Genomic DNA, 16,539 nt, shown 5'->3' on the forward strand with positions numbered 1-16,539 from the left:
GCTGGGGGCATAGGAGCTTTTCAGGTCTATAAGGCCGAGGTTTGAGTTCTGTCCCCTGAGGTCTACATGACTGAGCAAGCGTGTTCATCCCGACACGGTTTTGCAGGCCCATGTGGCGCAGGCCTTGTCTGAAGCCTGGCCTGCGTCGTTCACGAAACCCGCGCCCAGCTCTCGCTCGGAGGAGGACGTCACCGTCAGGTCTGGGCTTTGGGCAGGTTTTCTTGTTTGCTTGTCCCTTGAAGCTGGCTCAGGAAGATACACTTTGCACGACTATAATTCAGGCTACGGGATACACGTAACCAGCAGTCCTGTGCACACTTCACAGACGGCACGTCCATGCTGTCCCGTCCATGGGGCCTCATCACAGGTTCTGACAGCACAGCAGTGCCTATGACAAAAACGTGGTGTGGAAAGACAGGGACACACACATGAGGGGGACCCACTGCGCGAGGTGTGGTCTGCGGGGCCGGAGGGAGGCAGGGGCTCATGCACATGGAGCCTCTCGGCCTCCAGCTTTGTGGCCCGGACTCCTTCGGAGCCGAGCACTGGGTTCACCCGTGCCTTCCGCCTTGCACACGGTGAGTCTCTCAGCTTTCTGAAAAGGATCTTAAAGATCACGCAGCACATTCTCCACATTAAAAAGAAGAAGAAGAAGAAGAAATGCTGGGTCAAGGTGAAGGGATTTACAGATGGTTGTGGGCCTCTGGCGGTGGGAGTGGACGAGAACTGGGTCCGAAGACGGTTCGTTTTAAACCCGTCCTTGTCGGGACGTCAGTCCTTAGCCTCGGTTCCCGTACGCCGTGGGATGGTCTCACTTTCCATGGCCCCATAAGCTTATCTTCAGGGTTCTCTAGGTTCCCCCGAGGAAGCAGCGAGAGCAGGACGGTGCAGGCCTGTGGGGCTCGTACGCGTGTCCTCGGGGCCCGCGGTCTCCAGCATGTTCTCCCTGCGGCCTACTCACTCACTCAGTCTCTGCCTCTGAGTCTGACTTGTTTTCCGCATCGCGTGTGCCGCATCCCGTCCCGCGGTGCTCCCCATGGTGAAGCTCGGGGAGTAAGACCAGAAGTGACAGAGGAGAGTAGGTGACCGCTGCTGGTCACGCCAGCGTCGCCTCTCGCCTCTGCTTGCATGTGATCCCTGTCTCTAATACCAATGACGTTTTGCTGTTTTTCAGAGAGAAGCTAAAAATGAAGGAACGAGAAGAAGCGTGGGTTAAAATAGAAAATCTAGCCAAAGCAAACCCCCAGGTACTAAAAAGAGTAACGTGAAAACCTCCAGGGCCTTACTGAATGTTTTTATGAGCTGGGAACGTGAGGTCCTCGCGCGAGGGGCGGGGCCGGTCTCGCTAACCTTGTATGTGGGCATGTCTGCAATAAATGTGCTTCTCGACTTTTGTACAAGCAACTGGTTTTTGCCCCACCAAGTTTTTACCACAGAATTGATTTTTTTCCCTCCTCTTTTCAGTAAGATCTAAATCTTACCAGTATACTGTGGTAAAAAGGAAACCAGAGTGCAGCCTCTGCTTGGGGGCCAGGATTGCAATCTGCTTTCTCCCCACAAATGTCATAGACGCTGTCACTCAAGTGGTATGTCCTTTCTTTTTAATATCAAAATCATTTGAAAAAAAAGTTAGATTTGAAATAGATGAAGTACAAAGTTGGGTGGCCTTTTTCCTAAAACCAGGTTCCTGGAGGCTGAGCCTTTAATTGTTGAAAATTGCCTGACTTCTGTCGTGTCTGCCCTAACCCTTCCTCCCGACCTGGCTAGAAGCCTCCAGTGCATTGTGGCAGGCGGGCGCACGTGGCGTGTCCCATGGAGCTGCCAGCAGTGGCGCCCTGCAGAGTGCCTGCTGTGGGGCCGGCGTGTGGGCTTCTGAGCTGTGTGGTCTTGGGTGTCATGTTCACTGGTCCCAATGGACTGCAGCACTGTCCGGCAGCTGCTCCTTCTGGTTCGGGGCCAGTCTGAAAATCACGGGGATGCGTCCCCGCCACAGGCACGGTCCCCAGGCTGTCCTCCGCCTCCCAGAAAAGACGAGATGGTACTTTAGGAGAACCACTCAGCTCCCTTTAGAACCCTAAAGGTTCGTGCAGGTGGGCTGGATTCCAAGCAGTCCGCTTTTCCGGGGTGAGAGGTGTGCACAGGTCATTCGCTAAGTCCGTGCTGCCGGTTTTTCAGTCTGACATTGCCTGAAAAGCGATGCATGAACAGAGGTTTATTAAACGTATGTGTCTGATCTGTGTGACGTCTTGCTTGTGCTTCCTCAAGAAAACCACATTCAGGAGACTTAAGCCTTCGGAAACTGGAATGACTTTCTTAAGTGAGGTCCCGGTCCCCGCGTAGAACAACCCAGCAGCGTCCCCTTTACGGCCTCTGTTCTGTGCTCTTCACGGAATCGCTGTTGTGAGGTGACCGTGAACCCGTGCGTGCCCCTTGCAGGCACACAGCTCCGGGCATCTGCTGTAAGAAACAGAGTGTGTGTGGTTAAAATACTGACATTTCTTTCTAAGACACAGGAAAAGTGGGAATCTGGGGCAGGTGGAGGCGGGCGGCCCTGCCTGACAGCCGCGTGCAGGGGGCTGGCCGGGACCCCACCCCCCACACCCGCCACCTCGACACCCTGCGACGCGTGAACCATGCACAAGTCAGAGAGCCCACTTCTGTTTATCTTACCGAGAATATAGAAATGATCTCATGGAAACTCGCACGAAGCCTTCCTGCCACAAACGGGAAAGAGCTGGTGGGTTGTGTAACGGCGTGGCCTGGTTTTCGCTGCTGTGCAGTAGCAGGTGTCCCTTCTGAAATAGACACTGCTCCCGTCTCCCTTTTCCTGAGCTGCTCCTGAGTTTCTCTTACGCCACGTTTTTACTCCTCTGGGCTGCTCTCTGCGGCGTCTCAGGCAGGCCCTGCCTGTGCTCGCCAGGTGCCGTTGGTGACCGTGACGTTCAGGGCATGAGGCTGACCGGCTCCCAGTTGAACCCGTGTGAGTCACCCCCCGTGAGTCCCATCTGCCCGTGCAGTCCCCGGCGCCACGTCCCCCAAGGAAAACACTTCCTGGGCTAGGAATGTCTCAGAGCTGGAAGCAAGGCCTCAGGACTTGGTCTTCACTTGAGAGAGGGAATCTTTTCCAAGCTCCAGTCACTGTGTGCCCTTTGTCACAACGACCGCAGGAAGCAGAGAGCTGTGTGGACTACAGCGTGTTTCTTGTTTCTGTCATGGGAACAGTGGGGTCTTCGAGCCTGGCTCCCCGTCTCAGGTCTGCTTTCTTGAGGTATGAGTTCATTGCTGCTTCTGCAAGTCTGCCCCCTGAGCTGTGTCTGGAAGTCGCCCCGAGGCTCCCCCGCTCAGATCGGACGTGCGCCATCCGTCCTGCGAGGCTCGGGGAGTCGGCGGAGCCTCCCAGATTTCCGGTCGCGTTTGTCATGGCCATTGTGGCGGTTCTGCTGGAGCTGTTGAATACCACGCATGGTTTAATTTGTTCGAGTCCTGGAATACTGAGGCTTTCTCCTGAGACTGTGTTCTCCTAGCCCTCCCAAGAGGCTGGGAACAGCTAGTGTTCGCGTCTCCCTGACTTTGGTCAGAATTGTGTGACGTGATGACAGGCGCTTCTGTGAACCTCGGGTGCAGCCTCGGGCCCGGGGCGCGGGGCCCGGCTGGCCGCTTTCCCTTGAGAGGTGGGCCTCTCTGGGCGACGTGTGTGTTCCTTGACCCTGCTGTGGACTCCAGCCTCAACAGTTTTATCCCTAGTAGGAATCCTCTCCTGCCGGGGCCTGCTCTGTGGCCCTCCCTTGGCTAGGACCATTTTGTAACATTCTCGTTCGTTCTTCTTTTCGCCCTGAGCCCCAGTGAGGACTGGGAGCCGCATGCTGCTCTCAGCACGGGCCCGACGTGTCCTGCACTTAGTTGTGCTTCTGGGAGCCCCTGGGGGCTCGGCACCGAGGAGACAGCCACTTCCCTCGGCAGATGGGCACCAGCTGCGTGTCCTGAATTGTGGAACTTTCCCAAGATACAAAGATGGGGGCAGGACACCGCTCCGAGGGGCTCAGGGGTCCATGAGGGGAGCCAGATGGAGGCAGAGAGAATGCATTCAGATGGCCAGATCGTAACACGCATGGGGACATGCTGGAGAGGAAGGTGGGCAGGAGGTCTGCTTCCTGCCTCCATCTGGGACACAGAAAGCCACACTGGGGTGGCCATAGTCACGGTGTCCCCAGCAAGAGGGCTGAACCCCTCGCAGGGGACATCTCAGACACCCAGTCTGGATCCAGGGGAGGTTCTCAAGGCAGAGAGGGCAGAGGACGGAAGCCGGGTTGTTGAGCACAGGTGGACTGTTGGCGAAGAAGGAGGGGTCTGGGCGTGGTCTGTGCTGGGGAGCAGCTGGAGAGGGGACAAATGTGGGTGTTTAGCCCCAAGAACAGGTGCAGGTCTTAAAAGTCCTGAAGAGCAAAATGGCCTAGTCAGACTTGGATTTCAGAAAGTTCTTTCTGGCAGCAACATGTCTGGTGCCTGGAAGGGGCGGCACCCAGGCGCTCTCGCACGTGTGGCCGCGGCGGCGTGGATGGGAGTGGCAGGTGCCTGGGCGCCCAGTGGCACGGGAAGGAGGAAGCGGCTGAGCCGAGGCTCCACGGCCACGGGCTTCCAGTGCGTAGCCCAGCTGTTGGGCAGAAGCGAGCCACGGAGTTTGGCTAGACGGCTGAGATGCGTGGCGTGTGGACAAAGGGGCGGATGGATAACGGCTCCAGGGAGTTAAGAGCATGGGCAGGAGAGTCAGGTCGGCAGGTGCCAGCCTGGACAGGGAGGGGAGGCTGTGGGCACGAAGAGCAGGCCAGGGGAGCGCGTGCACCCAGGCTCTGAGCGAGGCTGCCCGGCGGGTGCCGCCCCATGGTCCCACCGTCCCAGGGGAGCCTTGGAGGGGAGGCTGGAGCCGAAGTCCCAGTCCCACCCGGTGCCGCTGGGCCTGGAAGGGTAGACGCGGGCTGGTTTCCAAGGCCCCGTGGGCACAGGCTGGTTTAACGGCCACCCTACAGGCTACAGGAGAGGGCCCAGGGTGGGGGGGCCGCCGGAGGGAAGACTTGCCCCCGCCAGGACGTGAGCCTTCCAGCCCGGGACCTGCGCCCAGAGAGTGACTGCGCGCTTTGCATTGCAGTACGCAGTGTATAGCCAAGCGAGCACCGTGACCATTCCGGTTGCAATGGAGACAGACGGGCCTTTATTGGAAGATGTGCAGATGCTGAGAAAGGCCGCGAACGAAGAGGCTCGCCAGGTAACACGCACCGCCCAGAGCGGAGCCGGGGCGCCCGTGGTGGGCTTGCCCGAGCCCCATCACCGGAGCCCGGAGGGACGCGCTTTCTGTCGCTGCCTTCTGGGCGGGCTCCCCGGTCCGGGTCAGCTCACGGGACGTACCTTGTCTGCACCTCAGGGAGCAGACGACTAGAAATCATTGAGTCTCGAGGCTGCGCCTGAGATGTGAGTCTTTTGTCTTCATTCCCACGAGTAACGGTCTCAGCCGCTGACCGTCCCTGGAGCGCGAAGCCAAAGCCTTTGCAGAGCGGGAAGTGGCGTCATTCCACCGTCTTCCTCGTGAGCCTCCCGCTCACGCTCTGGCCCAGGGACATCCCCGGTCGGCCGCCCGTGGCAGCCCTGGGGCGAGCCCCGTCTCCCTCCCTGACACCAGAACAGCACTGCCTGGCGGGAAGGGGCCCGAGCCGGGGGCCTTGTCGGGGTGACTCCTGTGCTCAGGTGGTTTGTTCCCACAGTGGTGGGGGTACGTGTTCAGACCCCCACCCATCCAGAGACCGCCCGCATTACCGATCTGGGAACACGCAGACAGTGGGGGCTTCAGAGGGCAGGTGTCCCACCTGTGCGTGAGGAGCCTGTCCTGGCCGTGTTTCTCCAGGGGGCGGGGGCCTTCCTGACTCTGGAACCTTGAGGATCCCTGACGACAGCCAGCACTAAGATTCCGAAGGGCCCAAGGTCAGGGTGGCTGGATGCAGGTGGAGTACCAATGCTCATGTTGTTCACAACTCACTTGAGCAGAGGTTTTAACTCGGGCAGATTTCACTCCCCGCTTGATCAGACGGGATGGGGCGTCAGCAAGAGCGCAGGCCCGCCACCGCCCCGACCACGCTGTCCTTACTCGTGGCCGCAAGCCCCATGGGGCTGCTGAGCCCTCACAGCGGTCCATCTGCACCGAGATGCGCTGACAGCCCAGAGCACAGGAACCCCCAGGCTCGACAGGAGGAAGCGAACGCAAAAGCATCTCATTCATAATTTTTTACTCTTGCTTGTATGTTGAAATGACAGCATTTTGGATATATTGGGTTAAATTTTGAAACGCTGTTAAAATTCATTTCACCTATTGCTTTTTACTTTTTTAACGTGGCTACTAGGGAATTTGGAGTTCCATATTGGAACATGTTTTGTTTTGTTTTTTTTTCCCAACCGGGCGGCATCGGTCCAGAGTCGTTTTGCACAAGGCTGCCCAGGGAGGCAGCTGCAGTGACCACCACGCACGTGCCCCTTCTTGCCCAGCCAGCTCCCAGCCTTAGCAGAAGAACAAAACTTCAGTACCAGAAATACGGTGGGGGAACTCTGTAAACGCCTAGTGGATGTCAGTGACTTATTTTGACTTAGTTCAGTTGGAGTCCATAATTGTTAGCCGTGAACAGATGTAATTAAAAAATCTCAAAAATCCCCATTTTTCTCTGTCCTCCCTGGGGGGACATTCATTTTCCTGCTTCACTTTTTTTAACTGGAAGAGGAATTTGAGGTCATTTTTTAAATTGCCATTTTGATTTTGTGGCTTGAAGTGTACTAAAGACATGAGAGCTCGCCTAGTGCTTACAGACACAGATATCAAAGCAGCACCCCTCGTACTGCGAGCGCTGCCCCGGAATCTGGGACAACATTAGAGGGGTTTTTTGTTGTGTTGTGTGTTTTGTTTTGTTTTGTTTAAAGATTTTATTTATTTATTTATTATTGAGAGAGAGGGCATGAGCGGGGAGAGGTCAGAGAGAGAAGCAGACTCCCCACGGAGCTGGGAGCCTGATGCAGGACCCTGGGATCATGACCTGAGCCGAAGGCAGACGCTTGACGACTGAGCCACCCAGGCGCCCCACCACCTTAGTTTTTAAGTCATGTAGACCTTTCAGCAATGGACAGGAAACTGATGGTTTATAAGCCAGTTCTGACACATTAATTGTTTTGGGGGGGGGGTTAGTCCATCCTTGACCCACTGCAGGTCATAATTAATGCTAGGAAAAGAATGGCCTATGTCGAAAACGTAAAGAACACGTAAATTGTGGTCTTATTTATGATTCCTCTATGAGGAATCAAGTATTTGATCCAGAAGGCAAATCGAAATAGCATTCTCCTCGTGAGTGGGAAACGGCCCTGGTTGATCCGTCCTGTGCCCTGGGCGGTGTGCGTCCTTCCCCGTAATGCAAAAGTCTCGGTCTCTACTCATGCACCCACCTGGTTCTGACTGACCCGAGGCAGACAGGTGGTTCCTGGAGAACTCCTGTAGCGTGTGTGTTTCCGTGACTCGATGTAACTAACTTTTCTGCATAATTTTTTCTTAGATCTCTACGATCACGCTCCTGAGTTGAAGACTCAATGGCATTAAAACACCCGTTCTCGGGGGTGCCTGGGTGGTTCATCGGGTTAAGCCTCTGCCTTCGGCTCGGGTCATGATCTCAGGGTCCTGGGATCGAGCCCCGCATCGGGCTCTCTGTTCAGCAGGGAGCCTGCTTCCTCCTCTCCCTCTGGCTGCCTCTCTGCCTACTTGTGATCTCTCTCTGTCAAATAAATAAATAAAAATCTTTTAAAAAAAAAAAAAAAAAAAACCAGTTCTCCCCCAAATTAATGTGATCTCAATGAAAACCCCAGCATACTTTTTTTTTAATGACATACGGATTCTAACATCCACATGGCAACACAAAGGACCCAGAATAGCCAAACAACTTGGAAAAAGAAAAGAACTGGAAGACTAATACCATGTAATTTTAGGGCTTGTTACGGATTTTTGTGAGTCCGTTGAATCCCGTCCCATTTCAAGCCAACCAGGTGAAGGTATTTCTAGTGCAGTCTCGTAGGTATAATATTTGATATAATAGACTCTCCTGAATTTGAAAAATGTTGGAGTCCTGTACCCTGAAAATCTCAGAACACCATCGTTAAAGCAAAGAGAAAAATACCTTGATGCAGGAGAACTTGTGCACAATTTGGAGACCAAATCACATAAAAAGTTATCGCTAAAAATTAAAGTCTGAGTATTTTCAGGGCCCTTTTAATTGTATCTCTGGCTAATTTTATTTTCCAAAAATAATTCCACATTTCTTTAAAATGACTTGAATGTCGGCCAGGATGGGACACGTGGGAGAGGTGAATGGCAGAGGAGGCAGGAGGTGAGGTGCGGTGCGGTTGGTTGGAATTCTGGGGAGAAATGAGGTATTGACTTGTGAGAACCGTGATTTGCATTTTTATTTGGGGGAGGGGGAGGGAGGAGCTTGTCTAACCCTCCATGGAACATCCAAAGAGGAGCAGTAAATTTCATGTGAATGACATTTATACCGGAGACGTTTAAAATGTTAACAATTCTCATTCCTAACAGTCGGTCGGGAGAAAAGCAGTGTCGAGCGCGCAGATAAGGAAGGTGTAGAGAGACGGAAAGGTGGGCAGTGAAGGTACTCCTTACTCCATACGTAGAGTGTGCGTAAGGCTTGTGTGCTGAGGAGCAGACGACAAACCGTGCCGGCCCGGGAGGTGCTTTCCCCTTCCTCCCTGTCATCCCAGCTGCTGATGGTGAAGACGAAACTGGTCCCTTGAGACACTTGGGGGTTGGCTGTGTCCTCAGCTGCGTAGTAAAAACATGGAGGATTACGTTCGCACCTGTGTGTCCTGCTCCCACTTCCTGCACGGAAACTCCAGCTCGTAGATCTGCCCGCGCGCGGCAGACGGAGGCCGTGCCCCACGCTCCACCTGCTTACCGCGTCCGCCCACGGCCCACACGCCCCCCCCCCAGCCTGCCCCTTCGGGGTGACCGTGCGCACGCCCTGTCCTTCCCCGCCTGCTGTCTTTCTGATCTTTCTCCTCTTGTCACGCCCCGCCTGACACCCAGTCTGAGATGCCCGCGCAGGAAGCCCGGCGCGTCCGGCCCACGGTCCTCGCAGATGCTCCCAGGGCTTGTGTGTTCTCTGCATTTGCACTTCTGGTTCCAGTTCCCCAGTTTCGACCGTGGCCTTTTTCTGCTCACATGTTTCTTCTCTTCGGAATGCCTGTTTCAGCGGGGGTGAACTATACCGAGTCTGTAAATGTCTGGGTTTGGCTTAGCTTCGCTTGGCTTTGTTTTCAGGGTAGAATTGTTCCCTCTTGGGTTCCTTGTGGGCCAAAAGCAAACATGCCCGGCGCTGTGCCCTTCACAGCTCCCCGATGGGGGTGCTTCTCCCAAAGCCGCGAGCACTAACCTCCAGGGGCAAAAAGCCAGACTCCCACCTCTCCCGTAAATGAGTGTGAATATTCACATCACGTTTCTAGAAATATTCCCGGAACATCACACAAGGCTCTTTCTAAACCTTGATGTCCCTGCCTTTTCCACAGATAAATCTGCAAAGAACCCTGAGAAATACTTAGCTCTGCAAAAACGTGTACTTTCCACGTTTGGCTTCTGTGGGTTCTGGAATTGCTTCTAAAAGCCAGGAGAAGTGTACTTTACACAGAGGTTAGATATCCCCAGACTCTGAGAGGTGGCTGAGGTTTTGTCCCTTTAGTTGTCAGACAATTGACTTGAAATGAATTTTCTCTGATAAGGCTTTTGTTCACAACCACGGAAGTCAGTACATTCTCTTTAAAGTCTGTCTTATCGATGGAGACGCCAAGCAGAAGCACTTGCTTCTGGCTGAAGTGTAGAGCTAATTGGCAGTCCTCTGGTGCCTACGCTGTGTTCAGATGATTTCCGTGGCTTGTCTTGTTTCAGAAACTACTGGTACGGATGCCCTGGCCCTGCCCCCAAACCGACTGACGTGTTCACCTTTTACTTACGGGAACGAGTGCCTTCAGTATAAACACCCTGTATCAGCTTCCATAGCAGACGCAGTTCTCTAAATCCTTGTGCAAAACCAGGATTCTTTTTTTTTTTTTTTTTTTAAGTAAAACCACAATGTTGTGGAGGAGGGAATATTTTATTTCCTATTCTTAATACTAGAAAATTTTATGTGCATAATTAAGTACCGTTTTTTTTGAAGTTCTAGCGGGTTTGTTCCCTGAAGTGACCCACATAATGCCTCTTACTCTAAGGACCTTTTTTTCAAATTGAATAGACGTTTTGGACCTTTTCTTTAAATCCAGTTTCAATGTGGTTTTCATTCATTCTTTTTATTTCCCTCCAGAGGAAATTTCCACTTTCCGAACGGCTTCTGTAATGGCTGTGGGCACAGAGATGCCTTCAGTAGCGTTCGCTGCAGTGGGGTTTTGCTACTGAGGACATTTCCTAGAACTGGTGAACTTGCAAAAAACAGAGGTACCAAGTACTGGGTACGGAACTGCACTTTTCTAGGAACCCAGACTGCCAGTGTTTTGTGCACACCACCCTTCCCACTAGCTGCTAGGTCACTGCCAGTGGCCGTACCCAGTTTGGGGTGCTTGTTCCTCTGTCGGCCTTACAATGTGGGTGCTGGGCACCCGGCTCATGGCTGCCCTTTGACTTAGCACGCAGACATGAGCTGCATCCTCCGACGGCTTCACTCGTAGCCAACGCCACTGCCTTTGTAATTCCAGGCACAGAAAGATCTGAAGAAGGACCGGCCTGTCGTGCGCCGCAAGTCCGAGCTGCCTCAGGACCGCCACACCAAGAACGCCTTGGAGGCTCACTGCAGAGCTGACGAGCTGGTCTCCCAGGACGGGCGCTAGCCCCCCGGAGGACCGCTGCGGCCTGGGGGTGCCTGTTCTTTCCCGGATTCTGTAGAAAGTACATCCTTTTTGTGCCATACAAATCAGTTACACTCAGAGTCAGAGCTTTCTTCGACCCCGTTCTGTAGGCAATAATGCACTTCTGCCTCAGCTCGAGATTAGGAGTTCAAACAATGGTGGCTTCTCGGATGGGTCGGCAGAGCCGAGGGCTGCCAGCCACGTCCCCCGCGAGTGGGCCCAGCCCCGGCGCAGCCCCCGTAAGACTGTTTCCCAGAATCAGAGCTAAGGAGAGCACCCTGGTCATCCTCTTCACATTCTACCCACCCGGAATTCGTGATCATTTATACAAGTGGTTCTATGGTAATATCACTGTTCTGCAAATCAAAGGAACACTTTAAAAAAGTATTACCTATTTCTGAAGACTTTACAAACCTTTTCCGTTGTTTCTCTGTGATTGTTAACGCCAGTAGCTTCTCTCTCTCTCTCTCTCTCCTCCTTTCTTTTTATCTCACTGAGATGGTTATTTGCTGTCCTCGTTCTAACATGACTTACTGAGAAAAGTGACATGACAATCCTCGGCCACCGTGTTTTCGGATGGTGTCTCTTTCCTTTGATGGGTGACATCTGTGCACTGTCACTTCTTTTGGGTACCGCTAAAGCCATATTTCCAAGCCTGGGGCCCAGCACCAGGGACCCCAGGAGTTAAGCTCACAGGAGAAACTTACCTTAAAACAGAGCTTTCTCTGCCTACCTTGACTGGAATTGGAATTTTCAAATGTTGTGTACCCCCCCTTTTTTTTTGGTTTGTTTGCAGACTTTTATTTTGTCTAAACATAGTTGCCCTTTCACAAGGCTCTAGAATTAATAAAGGTATCATCTCTGAGAATCCATTTTCTACATTTTATAAAAGGTCAGAACGAGATCATCTTGAGTCTGGCCAGATCTTGGCCCATCACGAGCTGCAGCCTGCCTCTGGGCGGAAAGTAACAAGAGTGCCCTGGTCCGTGCAGGGCGCCGCCCTGGTGTCCCCTGGCTGCCGGGATGTGGTCCCCAAGCGCCAGTGGGCAGCGGCGGCAGCGGCGGCAGTGTGAGGGCTTCCTGTGACCCTGTCCAGGGGAACAGAGCACACATTATAAACACCTCATGAGGGAAATACAGCGTCTCAGTCCCCACTGGTCTTCAAATGCTGCTATTAAATTTCACGGACTTCCTTGCACGTGTCTAGCTTTTTGTTTGGAATGGAATAGCACGAGGAGAAAAACCTCTACCCTTAGCGCTTCGTCTGCTCTGTATCTCTCTCAGGGTGGCCCGTGTTTTGACTTATTTATCCTGCTTGAGAGCTGTTGGAGACGCGTCCCTATTCTGAACAAATGACTCTAGTTTCTCTTGTCTCTGGTATAAGACGAGATTAAGTTCATGTTAAATGTGTTGATGCATAAGAAGATAAAACATGGCTTCTTTTATTTTAATCGAGGTCTCGGGTGTCCACGGAAACGTTGTGGAAAGCAGACACGGTCCCCCGGCCGTGGTGCCTGCTGCCCCTGGTGTCACTTACGTCCACACACGATGTTGATTTCCTTGTGTCCCTGGAGGAAGGTCATGGGGGGTGGGGGGTCTGGGCTAGGAGCCAAGTCAAGTACTAACTAAAAAGATTGCCCCAGCTGAAAGTGGGAAAGGCCACTTTTCGAGAAGAAACACTTCCTGAGAAACTTGACAAGTAATCTATCCATTTTACCATTATGAAATCTATAATTTAAAAAAAGCTTAGATGCCTTTTCCTTTTGAAGGAAAGAGGGTGCTTTTTATTGTATAAAGCAGCGTCTTCTGTATTTTGATATACCATTGTTTGAACTTCCGTCTTTAGCTGATAGATTCTCAAATATCCTTGATTTTGGATGTTCAGTATGTGTGTGAGAGAGGGTTCTAGGAAGACTCTCTTCTGCCCTAGGTAAAAAGCAAAATATCCACGATTTGGGTGACTGTATAAAGCTCAGCCTGTAAGAACACCTTTTTGTCTAGGTTTTATTTCTGCTCTTTATTGAAGACAAACATTCACCAAAAAGGGGGGGGGGAGTTTTGAGAGAGACTAATTTTCTTTGACAAGACTATTATTTAATATTTTGGCCTATTAAAGTTTTCCTAGTTAGTACTCAGATTCCCTGTGCTAATTGTTCGACTTATATATTATTATATAGATACACTGTTTATTCTGTACCAAACTGATTTCAAAAAGTACTACATTGAAAATAAACCGGTGACTGTTTTTCTTCATAAAGTTCTGCGTTCGGCATCTTCACTCTTTCCAAAATGTATCTGTACATCAGAAATGTCACTATTCCGAGTGTCTTTTTAGTGTGGCTTTAGTACGGCTTCCTTTTAATATTGTACATACATTGTATCTTTGTTTTATGGTAACAAGTAATAAAAATGTAGACTTCATATTTTGTACAAAATGTCCTATGTACAGAATAAAAAAGTTCATAGAAACAGCAAAAATAGGTAAGTGGCACAATTATTTTTCTTTAGAGGATATCTGTAACTTTACGCTCTAGTGAAATGTTAAGTACCTACATATTTTTTAACATTTTGTAATTCAAGACTTTTTGTTCTGACATTGTTTATGAAGAGAAAACTTCATACACGTGCCATTTAATATGCTCTTTTATCCAATTTTAAAAAAAAAAACCTCTAAAAATGGTGTATTATATGGACTAAATAAAGAACATGTGAATTTTATTGCTCATCATGAAACTAAATTTAGCCATGGTGTCAGGCCAGCCGGGCCTGGCGGGTTAGCAGGCCTCCCTTCGGGCAAGAGGACATCCTCACTGGGGCCTCTGACCGGGAGACGGGGAGCAGAGGCCCCAGCCCAGCGTCCCCGGCCCGCTCCGTGAGATCGTGGCTCACCTCCCTCAGGGAATAAAGTAGAGGTGCCTTTCTCCGCCCCCACTCATCTTTGAGGAGGCAAACGTGAGTCAGAGCACAATTTATAGATCTGAGCCCAAATCACGAAGCTTAAAATGATTCTTGAGAAGAAACCGGTGTCTTGCAGACAGAGTAGAATCGTAGGGAATCTGAATCCAGGGTCTCAGCCCACCCACCCCGTTCCTGATGGGGAACCTCAGTCTCGCTGAGGCTGTGAGCGCAAAGTCAACAAAGGAGGCCAAGACTCAGGGTGTCTCCTTGAGCCATTGCCACAAGCCGCCCATGTCCTTGGCCACCACGCTGGGTCGACATTCCAGCAGGCGAGAGGTGACCTGTGCACCTCCATACCCGTCTCCGTCACGTGGTCTCCCAAGGCCCTTCTCTTGGCGGCGGAGTACGGGACACGTGGCTCTGGAGCTGGGGCGTGTGGCGGGGCTGAGCCCATGGTCACTCCGTGGGGCCGTTCGGAGAGCCACACATACCCCACTTCATGCAGGACACCCTGAATGCGGCGCCACGAGGAGCTGGCCGTGACCTCGGACCAGGCATCCTGGAATCGGGGAAGCGCCGTGTCTGGTAGCATCTGTGGGTCAGGGACATCTGAGGGAACTCGGGAGGTGGACGCACACCCCAAGCCCAGTGTCGCATGGCTCCTATGTCAGGCTGGCAGGTGGACCCCGCTCTGTGCCTCCTTCCGCAAGCAGCACCTGCCGCGGGGGCCGCTGGAGGCGGTGCGGGCCCGCTCGGTCCTCACGCCCCCGGGAGCCTCTGTCGCGGGTCCCCTCCTTGACGGGTGAGGACGGGCACGCAGAGGGCAAGTCACTTGCCCAAGGTCACAGAAGTACCGAGTGGGGCCGGGTTTCAGCCCATGCATCGTGGCCGCGGACCCCCCTCACGCCCCCCTCCCCTTGTCACACTGGAGGAACACCTGGGTCCCGCGGGGGAGGGGCCGCCAACATGCGGGAGGGCTTCTGGAACTGGAGGAACCGGCAAACCAGCCAGCCCCGCGGCCCTCACACACGCTGCAGAAGCTGCTTCCATAAGCTTAGGGTTCGCCATGGTTTCACGAGTCAGGAAACTCCGACACGTTCTCCAGCTTCAGCCCTTCGGAGACCACCCGCTCGCGAGCTGTGGCCCTCGGCAGCTTCCTCGTGTCACCCTGGGAACCTGGAAACGTGTCAGAACCTCCGCTGCCCTTTGATAATACACGTGCTTTTACGTGTATTACGTAAGAGTTCACTTGGGGGGAAAGTGGGCTCCACGATCCAAAGTTTTGAAGCCCACAAAGACTGACTTTTTTAGAGAAGGAGACGGGAGGAGTAGGGGCGACGGCCCCGCTCTGGCCGCAGGCTCGGGTCTCTGTGCCGAGGCGATGGCCCCGCTCTGGCCCGCGGGCTCGGGTCTCTGTGCTTTCTACAACAGCGTGACAGAAATCGCACGGCACTTTGCGGGAGTGGAGGAAAGAATCTCTAATTCATCTTTTTTTTAAGATTTTATTTATTTGAAAGAGGACGAGCAGTGAGGATGGACAGAGGGAGAGCGGAAGAGAAGCCGACTCCCCACTGCGCGGGGAACCCGACGTGGGACCCGGTCCCAGGACCCGGAAACCATGACCTGAGCCACCCAGGTGCCCCCTGAATTGATCTTTCTTCTGATCAGGGGAAACACGGCCTGGTTTCCTCCTGTGGGCCGTTAGAAACAGCTCGCTAAATTTCAGCTGGAGCTGAACTCAGCTTCGTGGTTTATTTTATAGGTTGACACAGAACCGATGACTAGTCAGTCACAAGAATTTTCTGACCCGTCTTTTTTTTTTTTTTTTCCAGTTTTCCTGAGTTGCCCTCGGCACTCAGCGGGGGGTCAGTCCCAGGCACAGCGCACGCACGCAGTCTTGTGAAATGACCACAGTAAGTCTAGTTAACCTCCACCTCCGGCTTCGTGACCCCAAAGAAAGCCACCCAGGTTCCTGTAGTGAGAACAGCCAGTGAGAGACACTCGGGTGAAGACACCATTGTCTGGGGAGCAACAGCGAGCAGGGCGCCCACAGAGCTTCGAGGAACCCCTGGAATCAGGCACCTTCAGGAAATCCCTTCTATGCAGCGGGTCTGGTCCCAGAGGCGTCTCACGGAGGTGCTCGATCTCTCCCTGTCCCTCCCACATGTGCACCCCGACCCGCTCACGCCGGCACCACGCACAGAGTTGGGCTGGGGGGTCCCTGGGGGTGCTGGGGGGCCTGGGCACTTAAAGCGTCACGCTGAGGGGTCAACCCTAAGGTTCCCTGTCCGCCTTGCTCAGGTGCGGTCACCTCACCAGCGCCTTTGTTACTGTCTCCAAAATGCATCGTGGAGAACTCGGCCTCCAGTGGCATGTGGCTGTGAGGGCACCTGGTAACCAGCGACGGCCCCTTTCCTCCGGGGTTTTCTCCTGGAGCCCCTCGTGCCGCTAACGCACCGCGGAGGAGCGTACCTTCCCCACACGCCAAAGGAGAGGGGTTTCGACCTTACGAAAAGCGGGTCCTCGGTCATGAAGTCAGCCCAGGGTGAGCATGCCACCTAAGGCTCGGCCACCAGAGCAGGGATCCTCCTGAGCAAGAAGAGATCCTGAGGCTGGGCCTCTCGCAAGCCAGCACGCCAGGCACAAAACCCAGGCCGACTCCCGAGGCCACATTCACTGGCTGCTCTCGAGCTGAAAAGCAAATGGCATCTCTAGGAAGTC

General features: G+C 53.2%; 1 protein-coding gene across 8 annotated transcripts in view; it reads left to right on the forward strand.

The window, feature by feature from the left end:
- Nucleotides 1-13,638, forward strand: part of PPP2R5C (protein phosphatase 2 regulatory subunit B'gamma) — a 121,084-nt gene extending 107,446 nt beyond the window's left edge. For 4 of the 8 annotated variants that reach the window (XM_032345305.1, XM_032345306.1, XM_032345311.1 and 1 more), the window contains 3 exons: nt 1,175-1,247; nt 5,144-5,260; nt 10,771-13,638. In XM_032345305.1, the coding sequence (XP_032201196.1) occupies nt 1,175-1,247; nt 5,144-5,260; nt 10,771-10,902 (322 nt within the window). In that variant the 3' untranslated portion in view covers nt 10,903-13,638. Of the gene's footprint in view, nt 1-1,174; nt 1,248-5,143; nt 5,261-7,577; nt 7,702-8,608; nt 8,686-10,770 lie in introns of those variants that run through there. The other 4 variants (XM_032345310.1, XM_032345313.1, XM_032345307.1 and 1 more) reach the window with 3 other exon arrangements.
- Nucleotides 13,639-16,539: the final 2,901 nt, after the last annotated feature.

The sequence above is a fragment of the Mustela erminea genome, chromosome 5, assembly GCF_009829155.1.
Source record: "Mustela erminea isolate mMusErm1 chromosome 5, mMusErm1.Pri, whole genome shotgun sequence".
Lineage (NCBI taxonomy): Eukaryota > Metazoa > Chordata > Mammalia > Carnivora > Mustelidae > Mustela > Mustela erminea.